General features: G+C 41.9%; 1 protein-coding gene across 1 annotated transcript; it reads right to left on the bottom strand.

Moving 5' to 3' along the window:
* Positions 1-49: 49 nt before the first annotated feature.
* On the bottom strand, positions 50-3,534 carry LOC109142950 (alpha-N-acetylgalactosaminide alpha-2,6-sialyltransferase 3). The gene is given in 8 exon segments (XM_027282229.1): positions 50-136; positions 139-210; positions 1,271-1,371; positions 1,374-1,610; positions 1,613-1,639; positions 1,642-1,703; positions 3,284-3,429; positions 3,523-3,534. Coding segments are annotated over 8 exon segments (744 nt in total).
* Positions 3,535-10,727: the final 7,193 nt, after the last annotated feature.

Below are 10,727 nucleotides of genomic sequence, written 5' to 3'. Positions count from 1 at the left end.
TGTGATTGGCTCGACTGTTCGGGGGAGGGGAGGAGGGTATAGGTCAAAGTTATACTTGATGATAAAACAGCAACAGTCGATCATCAGAACTGTGTCTCATCACGCAGAGTTTCTCGTCGATCATTTCCATAAACTGCGGATGCTGTCGCACATGTCTAGAGCCAGAATCATGGTGAAGAAGCCGGTACTGAGAAACGCCCCCGTCTTCATCTGAGGGAGAGACGCCGGACATCTGTCCTTAGAAAACTCCAAAATAAAGCCTAAAACTGCACATACATCATTACTGTTTAGATTATGATACATTATACTGTCTACTTTATTCACGTATTTTCTACTCCTATCACTGAGACATGCGTTACTTTACAGATCACGTTATCCAACTCATGAATGCTGATGTATTATTAAGATTAAACTATCCTGCACTATAAAAAGTAGTTTTCACAGCTGCAGCATTAAAGTAATGTCACCATATAATTACAATGCCATGATTTCATGTGTTTTAATTTCGAACCGAGCACGTAATCAGTCCCTTCACAGCTGCGGCTCAGGTGGGTAGAGCAGGAACATCTAGTAATCAGAGGTTGCTTTGGTCAATTACCGTATTGATCCCAGTCCGTAGGAAGTGCTCTTGGGTAAGAAACTGAACCTCAAAATGCTCCGGGGAAGTGCGTGAGCTTAGTTTAATCACGAGTGCTTTGGATAGGAAGCTCTACGTCACTCCTGATGAGCACGCTGGCATCATTGCATGGTCAGGTTGTGTGAATAGAATGAATAGAAATGGTGTGGTAAACCAGAAAAAATCTATTTACCTTTGGTAACTTTTTGGGCTTATGCCTTTTTGATCGATAGGACAGCCGAAGATAGACAGGAAAGGGGCATGACATGCAGCAAAGGCCGTCCGATGCGGGACTCGGGCCGGCTGCAGCAAGGACTATAGCCTCTACACACGGGGCGGCCACTACGCTACCGACCGCCCCGTACTTTAAGTATATTTTGATGTTAATACTTGAGTATCATTGACTAGAAGTGTTAAGTTTGTGTTTAAGAGTGTGTTTTTGTTTTATTTTCCTGTACAGAAAATGTATCTTATTTGAAAGGAGCAGAACAGTAATTGGCGTTACCAAGGTAATGGACGAGGTAAAGATTATGACAACACTCATGGAGATAAATAAATAATTAAATAAGGTTTGAGGTTGGGAGTGTATTAATATTTATTAAACTTGTATTATGGTAGTGAGTTAATGTTTTGTTTCGTCTTCCTTAACTGCACCTGTTTTTTTTCCCGTTTCATTTGAAAGACAACCGGTCACAGTACTGAATTCTTCTCTTTGGTCACAGCGTAGATTTTGACCTTCGGATACTTCTTGGCATTTTCAGGAGAACGTTGAAGATCCGTCCCTTCCCGTCCTGCCTCATGTTCCTCTCGGGACCCAGAACAACGTACGTGGTGTCTGCTGATTGTCTGAAATAGTATGTTTCGTTTTTCACCAACAGGGGAACGCTGGTGTGAGACACAACCCGAAGAGTGGTGCGGCTCCCGACGTCTTTCCATCCCCCCGCGTCGGCGAGTTGTTTCATTCGGATCACGCATCCGATCTTGTCTATCTCTCGCCGACGCCGGCTCCGAGCATCTGGCCCCGCTGACACCAAGGCACACGGGGCAGTGCATGTCCAGGAACTGTTGAAGAAAAACGACAGGATCACTTGGTTTGGTTAAGTTTTGCATACCACTTCACAACAATTATGTTAAGGTACCAGAGGCGTGGGAGGATTTCATTTTAATTGCTTGCACTTACTCTAGGTGCCTCTAAATCCAACACCTGGACCTTTAAACTATCTATCCGTTTGGTTTTCCTGTGGGTTTCCTGGTGCAGTAATATTATCTAATTTATTTGATAAACTAACTAATCCAAGTGCTGTTTTGCATTCTCTATAAGTGTTTTCTATGGGCAACTGCAATGTAACGGCACAGTAGTTGTCTTAAGGACCAGTATTCTTGTCTGATGGTGCCATACCTTTGAAGAGGCCTTTTCCGCACATCTTCATCCCTGCTGCTGTACAACACCGTCACCACCTGCATAGTCGTAGTCTCCTGTTCATTGTCTCATTGCAATTCTTTTCTTTTTTTTTTATTTATCCTTGCAGTTATTGTTTATATCATGGTCACTACTTTTGTAATTATTTGTATCATGGTCACTTTCTTTGCGATATTCTCACACTCTGTGTCACTTATTACAATACTCTTTTATATATCATGCCACTTTTATCCTCAGTACTTGGTTGATGTTTTTGTTATTGTGTCGGTTATCAATATTTCGTCTGTTTTTTTGTTTCATTGTGTAGGTTATAGAATTCTGTCTTTGGAGTAGTAGTATTCTGTCTTTTTTGTGTTTATGTGTAGTTATAGATATTTGTCTGTTTTTTATTGTGTTAGATTTTCTGTTGTATTGTGTATATATATTTCTGTCTGTTTATGTATTGTAGGTTATAGACATTTCTTCTGTTTTTTGTGTTTATTTGTGTATCTGTCCGTTTGTATTATCGATCATTTTCTCTTTTATTGTTGTAGGTTATAGATTTTTCTGTCTGTTTATTTGTTTTGGTAGGTTATAGATATTTTGTGTTTTTGTGTTTATTGTGGGTTATAGATATTTATGTCGGTTTATTGTGTTATGTGTGGTTATAGATCTTTCTTTGTTTATTGTGTGGTTATATTTTTCTGTTGTTTATTGTTGTTTTTGTTTATTGTGTCGGTTTTATATATTCTGTGTTTATGTGTTTTTGTGTAGGTTATAATATTTCTGTCTGTTATTGTGTTTGTGTAGTATAGATATTTCTGTCTGTTTATTTGTTTATGTGTAGGTTATGATATTTCTGTCTGTTTATTGTGTTTATTGTGAGGTATATATTTCTGTCTGTTTAGTGTTATTGTGTAGGTTTACGAATTTCTGTCTGTTTATTGTGTTTTTTCTAATTCTGTAGTGTATGCTACACTTTCTCTCTGCTGCTGTAACAAGTACATTTCCCCATGGTGGAGATAAAGTTATATTAATCTAATCTAATCTAATCTACACATTTTATAGACCAAATGATCATTAATTCATTTATTAGGAGGAAGATTAGAATTTATAAGGACATAACTGTTATTTTAGCTCCTCATATTAACAAGATCTACCTACGTTGTATCAGCACTGCAGGACGCTAGTATATTAATATATAAAATATAATTGGTTATTATGTTAAAACTGTGAAGGCTCCAACAGTGGTATGTGTTTTCTCTCACCTGGTCTTCCTGCCGGGGCTGATCCTCATGTAGCCCCTGAGCCCGGTTGCTTCGCGGCGGCGCTGCGGCGCACCGTCCCGCCTGATCACTATCGAACAGAACAACAGAGGCAGGCTGAGGCTGAGCGGCCACAGCCAGCAGAGAGTCTGCGTGTGCACCGGAAAAAACAGGAACAAAGCGTGAAGGATGCACATCCTGTAACATTTAACACGGTTACACTGGAAAAACAACGTTCTTACCCGTGATTTCATATCAAGTCTTTGGGGAGAGCCCTGCTCCAGAGAGCCCAGGCGACGCTCATTCTTCACCGGGCAGAGAAAAGCCTGCCAGCCGGGACCGAGCACCGTCGAACGGATTCATATTCACGATTAACGGCTATGAGCGGCTCTCAAACCAGGAGCCTGCTCCTCTTGCTGTACTTACAGCCCGCTAATACTCTGCTTTTATCTACAGATTATTTTAATTAACTGTTATTTAAGTTCCGGTATCTGCCGTTATCTGCCCCGCCGTGTTGACACAGGAGCCGGACAAATCATTTCCAGGACCCGCCTCGTAAAGCATCCAGAAGAGACTTCCGGTCGACTTTTTCACAATAAAAGCATATCTAATACATAAAATACTAAATTACTCTAACTAAACAAGTTCACAGAGATATGATATGGACACTTTTATTTCAGTTCCTGGGAGTGTCAGACTGAAATATGATTAAAATTCAAGGATAATTGCTTAATGTACTATATTTATTTATTTTTGTAAGTGTACATTTGTCATTTATTTATTTTATGATTTTTTCACATGTGTCTACTCTATTTGTACTATACTTTAATTATGTAAGAAGACCAGGGGGGAGGGGGTTGTTCATTCAAGTTCTTAAAGTGTATATTGTATTGTATGCACTGTCAGTGCACGTCTTTGTTTTACATTGATAAATAAAGTTTAAAAAATAAAAAATCGAAGGGCACTTGTGGAAGCATGTCTCCTATAAATAATAAACAGGCCACTATTGATTTTTTGTTGTTGTTTATTATTATATGGGCCCGAGGACGCACGAAACCGTGCGACAGCCCTATTGATTTCAAATGTTATTCTTAGGGCACCGAGCCCGAACCGTGCGAAAGCCCTATTGTTATTTAAATGTTTATTTTTTTTTTTTTTTTTTTTTTTTTTTATTTCTTTATTTTATTCAGATTTCCAATACAATGATGCATTATTTTTCGAACAGGGCCATATCCCCCCGAAAACTCACAACCATTTGCCTACCCCCCCAATTGTCATGGTGTAAACTACGTATTTGGGGGGGTCTCACACATGGACGTCGCATATGCCTCCACAAGCCCACCTAGGTGCGCGTTTTTGGAGGTTGCCCCTCGCCCTCGGTTTCGCCCACGTGTACGGGCATTGGTGGGAGTATGTAACATTGCCCAGACGCCACAAGAAAAGTTCTGGTTTGTTTCTAGTGGCTACAGTGAACCGTACGGCGTCAAATTTTTCCCCAAATTTGGACTTTTCAGGTTTTTGGCTCATTTCCAGGGGTCGCATTTGAACGAATCCTCCTAGGAATTTCGTCCGATCCTTTTTGAATACTTGGCACATGGGTTCATGAGGCTTGACGTGAAAAGTTATCAAAATCAAAACTTTTGATGTTACTATGTCAGCAGGCGGCGGGGCCACGAAAATTCTCCTTTTTCCTCTAAAATTTCAAAGTGCTCTTAATTTGGAAATTCTCCCATCTTCACCAAACCTTTTGGAATTATCAATGGCGCGTATGGCCCAAAAACATTCCCCATAAAATATTCGGTGATTTCATAGCGACTTCCTAGTGACGACAAAAAAAGACCACTTTTACGGTAGTATGGCGTGCCGTCGGACACATTCATCATTATATCCCCTCCAAAACTAGGTGTGGGTTGTCAAGGCTTGAGTTGACATCTGAGAAATAATTTCAACTTTCTACAGGAGGGCGTGCCGTGACGGAGCCGTTCAAAGTGGATCGCGCCTTTTTTTTCCCGGGGGTGCAAACAAAACAGACTCCATGCACTTTTTGGAGATTTTCGCGCAACAACTGTGCGGCTATCATATACTTTGTCAGCGCTGTCTGATCTTGTTGTGGGAGTTGTAAGAGCAATATTATCACAATTCGCTTGCATAAATTAATGAGGGGGGGGCAAAGCGCTCTATAGCGCCCCTGAATTTTTTCTTTCGAACAGCCCCCGCCCACGGTTTTGGTCACAGAATTTGAAAACTCAGCCGACTTGTGAAATTGCACGGACACTACACAAACTCTCTTGGCGCAAATAGCCACAATGAAACAGGAAGCGCAGATATTTAATAATGAAAATCGCCATTTCCGGTGTTTTCTGGCCGTGTTTGACAAGGGGTCATGTTTGACACGGACCTCTCCGAGGGATTGTAGTCCAATCACTTCCAAACTTCGGTCGGAGTATTCACATAGACTTCCTGAGAAAAGTTATCAACATGTGAATTTTGGGAAAATGGGTTGTTTGGGCGTGTTGCGCTCTATGAAAATTGTCATTTTGCTTTCTGGCTGGTTTGTACAGGCGGTCATGTTTGAACGAACCCTCCTAGGGATTGTATCCATCCACTTCAAACTTGGTGGATATTCACATTAGACTCCCTGAGTAGTAAAAGTTATCAAAATGGATTGAATTTTGGAAAGAAATGGGTGAGCGTGGCGCTCTATGAAATCGCCTTTTGCTGTTCTGGCTGTTGACAAGGGGTCTGTTTTGAACGAACTCACTCCTAGGGATTGTGTCCAATTCACTCAACTTGGTAAGTGTCGTTCACATAGACTTTTCCTAGTAAAAGTTATTCAAACGATGAATTTTGGGGATCGCTGGTGGGCGTGGCGTCTAGAAAATCGTCATTTTTGTGTTCTGGGCTGGTTGACACGGGGTCATTGTTTGACACGAACTCCCCTAGGTGATTGTACTCAATTCACTTCAAACTTGGGTAGGTCATGTTTCAAAATTCCTCCTGAGTAAAGTGATCAAAAATTATGAATTTTAAGGAATCGCTGGGGGGCGTGGCACTCAATAAAAAAATCAAAGAATGCATCGGCAGGAAGCACCTTCCAGAGTTTTGTCTGAGAACATTCTTTGGTTATCAGGTTTATGTTATGCACATTTCGGACGTGCGGGGGGGGGGCACATTTCGGAAGTGCTGCGCATATGCGGAGGCGCCCGACGCTGCGCCTGCTTAGATTACTTTTTTCTTTTTCTTTCTTCTATTATTCCCCCAAATGATGCCTTTTTCAAGGCTTATATCCCATAAAAATACTCATGAAATTTGCGTACCCCCCCAAGTCCGGCGTAAACTTTCGTCTTCTGGGGGTCTCGCGCTACGCGCGTACAGAAATGCGTATACGGCGCATCTTAGGTTTCGGTTGTTCGGAGGAGCCCCGGACCCGGTTTCGCCCACGTGTACGGGACTTGGTGGGAGATGGAACATGCCCAAACGCAACAGAAACATCTCTTTTGACCGGGTTTTGGTAAGAGGTACGGCGCCCATTTGGTCAAAAGTTCACGTTTTGTGATTTTTTGGTCATTTCCAGGGCGTATTTGAACAAAACTCCTCCTAGGGACTTTTCGTCCGTCCTTTGAAAACTTCCGGCACCATGGGTTTTCATATCGGCTTTGGACGATGAAAAGTTATCAAAATCATATACTTTTTGATTTGTTGTACTATGTCAGAGGGGCGGGGCCGAAATTCTCATTTTGCCCATCAAAATTTCAAAGTTGCTATAACCTTTGTGAAAAATTCTTCTCAATCTCACACAAACTTTGATATTAATGGCCGTCTGGCCTACAATCTCATTTCCCAAAAATATTCTGGTTTGATTTTCATAGCGCCTCCTAGTGACGACAAAAAAGCCACTTTTACGATGATGGCGGCAGCTCGGGACAATATTCTATCAATCCACCTCAAAAATCGGTGTGGATTTTGTCAAGGCCTTGGACTGACATCTGAAAACTAATTTAACTTTTCTAAAGGCGTGGCCGTGACGGTGGCTGCCGTCACATGGACGCTGCCCGGAAAACTCCAAGACTCCATTGACTTCTTGGTCTGATTTTCGGGCAACAACAGTTGTGGGTCTCCTATACTTGTTCAGAGCTGTCTGAAACTTGTTTGTGCTTGTTAACAGCAGTATTATGCCACATTCGGGCTGCATAATTAATGAGGGGGAGGGGCAAAAAATCGCTCTATAGCGCCCCCTTGTATTTTTCTTTGGAAGAGCCCCGCCACCGTTTTGAACACAGCCGAGTTATGAAACTCAGGCTGAGTTCTGGGGCGCACTCACACAGACTACAAAAAGTCTTGAGCCAATTTGTAAAATTAACGGGATAGTTGACATATTAAGCATGAAAATTCACCATTTTCTGTGTTTCGTAACTGTAGGAAGGGGTCGTATTGAATGAACCTCCTGGGATTTCGTCCGATCTTTTTCTTTTTTGAAAAACTTTGCTGCATGGGTTATAGGGCTTGCAATTGAAAGTTATAAAAACTCATAACCTTTTTGTTACGATGTCAGAGGGGCGGGGGCCACGGAAATTCCCCATTTTGCAAGTGCTTTCAACTTGTGTAAAAATGCCTCACAATCTGCACAAACTTCTCATATACAACGGTGAGTCTGGCTCAGAATATCATTTCCACAAAAATATTCTGTGATTTTCATAGCGCCTCTAGTGGAGACAAAAAAAGACACTTTCGCGAGATGACGTCAGCTCGAAATATTGAGACATATCCACTCCAACCTAAGCATGGAGTTGTCAAGGCCTTGGACTTGACACATGCAGAATATTTACCACTCATTTGTCCCACGAGGAGGCGCTGTAATGAACAAAATTGCACGTGAGCTCATATTCAGGATAACTTTTTCAGCGACACGGAATCCCAAATTGATGTCCATGTTTCGAGAGCTGTCCCCAGTCCGGAAACCAAATATGGGTTCATTTCGTCTCTAGGGGGGCTAAATTACCAAAACTTTAATCAAAATGATAATTTGTGGGAAACGGTGTGGGCCATTTCCACATGTCGCACACCCCTTTTCGACGTGCGCATATGCGATCGGGCCAGCTAACCGACATCGCTGCTTGCCAGCTTTATTATTTTTCCTTTTATATTAATTTTTCTTCAGACTTATGATAAATCGCCATTTACGACAGCCCCATTATCCCCCGAGAAAACTCACGAAAAATTTGCTACCCACCCAATGTCCGAGCGTGTTAAAATTAGTATTTGGGGGGCTCACACAGATCGTACGCCTATGCCTCCACACAGCGCCCACTTACGTGCGTCGTGTTTTGGAGGTGCCCCCTCGCCAACGGTTCGCCCACGTGTCACGGGACTTGGTGGAGTATTTAACTATGCCCAGACGCACCAAAAAAGTCCTCTGGTTTTTACCAGGCTACAGTGAACCGTACGGGTCCATTTTCTCCCAAATTGGACTTTTCAGGTTTTTGGCTCATTTTCCAGGGGTCTGCATTTGAACGAACTCCTCCTTATGGATTCGTCCGATCCTTTTGTGAAACTTGGCACATGGGCTTCAGTGAGGCTTTGCGATTGAAAAGTTATCCGAAAAACATTACTTTTTGTTAGTACTATGTCAGAGGGGCGGGGCCACACGGAAATTCTCCATTTTCCATAAACATTGCAAGTGCTATCACTTTGTGAAAATTCTCCAATCTTCACCAAACTTTGCATATATAATGGCAGTTGGGCCTAAAATACACTTTCCACAAAAAATTCGTTGATTTTCATAGCGCCTCCTAGGACGACAAAAAGACCACTTTTACCGAGATGGGTGCAGTCGATCAATATTGCTCATATCCACCTCAAAACTAGGTGTGGAGTGTTGTCAAGGCCCTTGGACTTGACATCTAAGAATATTTAAACTTTTATCAGAGGGCTCGTGCCGCGTGACGGAGCGTCAAAGTGGAGTTGCCCTTTTTTTCCCGAAAAAAACCATACTCCATTGACTTTGGGTGATTTCGGGCAAACTGTGCGGCTATCATTTACTTTGTCAGAGCTGTCTGAAACTTGTTGTGGGTTGTGTACAGAGCAAATTATGACCAATCGGCTGCATAATATAATGAGAGGGCGGGGCAAAGCGCTCTATAGCGCCCCTTGAATTTTCTTTCTGAACAGCCCCGACCGAGTTTTTGTAACCAGATTATTGAAATCAGCCGAATTGTAGAACATGCCCGGACCTACCAAAACATCTCTTGGAGCAAAAGCCCAATGAACGGAAGCAGTAGAGATATTTAATAATGGAAAATCGCCATTTCGGTGTTTGTTCGCCTGTTCTGCCTGTTTGACAAGGGGTTTGTTGAACGAACTCCTCCTAGGGATTGTATCCAATTCACTTCAAACTGGTAGGAGTATTCACATCGATTCCTGGAGTAAAGAGTATAAAATTGATGCATTTGGGGTAAGAATGATGTTGTGTGGCTCATGTTCGGACATCTATGAAAAATTGTCATTTTTGCTGTTGTCGGCTGGTTGACAAGGGTCATGTTTGAGGGATACTCCTCCCTAGGGATTTATCCATTCACTTAAACTCTTGTGGTAGGGTCTTCACATAGGACTCCCATCAGAAGTTATCAAAATGATTGCACTTTTGGGAAATATGTGTGGGCGTGGCGCTCTAGAAATCGTCATTTGGCTGTTCGTGGCTGGTTGACAAGGGGTCATGTTTTGAACGAACGCTCCTAGGGATGTATCCACTCACTGCAAACCTTGTAGTTGTTCAAATGACACTCCTGAGAAAGTTATAAAATTATGAATTTTAAGGACTCGCTGTGGGCGTGCAATCAATAAAAAAAAATTCAAAGAAGGCATCGGCAGGACGCACCTTCTCAGAGCTGTCTGAAACTTTCTTGCGGTTATAAAGTTATGTTATGCACATTTCGACGTGCGCACATTCGACGTGCGCACATATGCCGGGGCCGACCATCGTGCTTTGCAGCCTTTAATCTTATTCTTATTAATTTTGTGTTGTTTGTTTTTGTTTGTTTTTGTTTATTTTTTTTTCTCTTCATTGAATGTTTGTTGCTGTTGAGGGTGGGGGGAGGAGGGAGTCGATGTTCGATGTTGAGGTGGTGGGATCAGGCGGATAGGGGGGGGAAAATTAGGGACAATCCAAGGCCCCGCTACAGGACCAACAAAAATAGGTAACACTAATATATAATGATTAAACCATCATCATGAGTATTATAATATTTCAATATAATAAGGATAATTATCTCTTTGTTTTTTACGTGTTTTAGGCAGTAAAAGTTAAATAAAAAAATGGCCTTTAGCACATTTTCATGGCGGCTTTTAATCTTGCATCAAATAGTGAACTGCACTGCATACTGTATGCAGACTTGCACACATGTACAAATCACCAGCAGTAAATATTGTGCCAGTACTAGTATTGAACTAC

This window comes from Larimichthys crocea, chromosome IX (genome assembly GCF_000972845.2).
Source record: "Larimichthys crocea isolate SSNF chromosome IX, L_crocea_2.0, whole genome shotgun sequence".
In the NCBI taxonomy this organism is placed as follows: Eukaryota; Metazoa; Chordata; class Actinopteri; family Sciaenidae; genus Larimichthys; species Larimichthys crocea.
The sequence above is the reverse complement of the archived record's forward strand: the minus strand, read 5'-3'. Positions and strand labels throughout refer to the sequence as shown.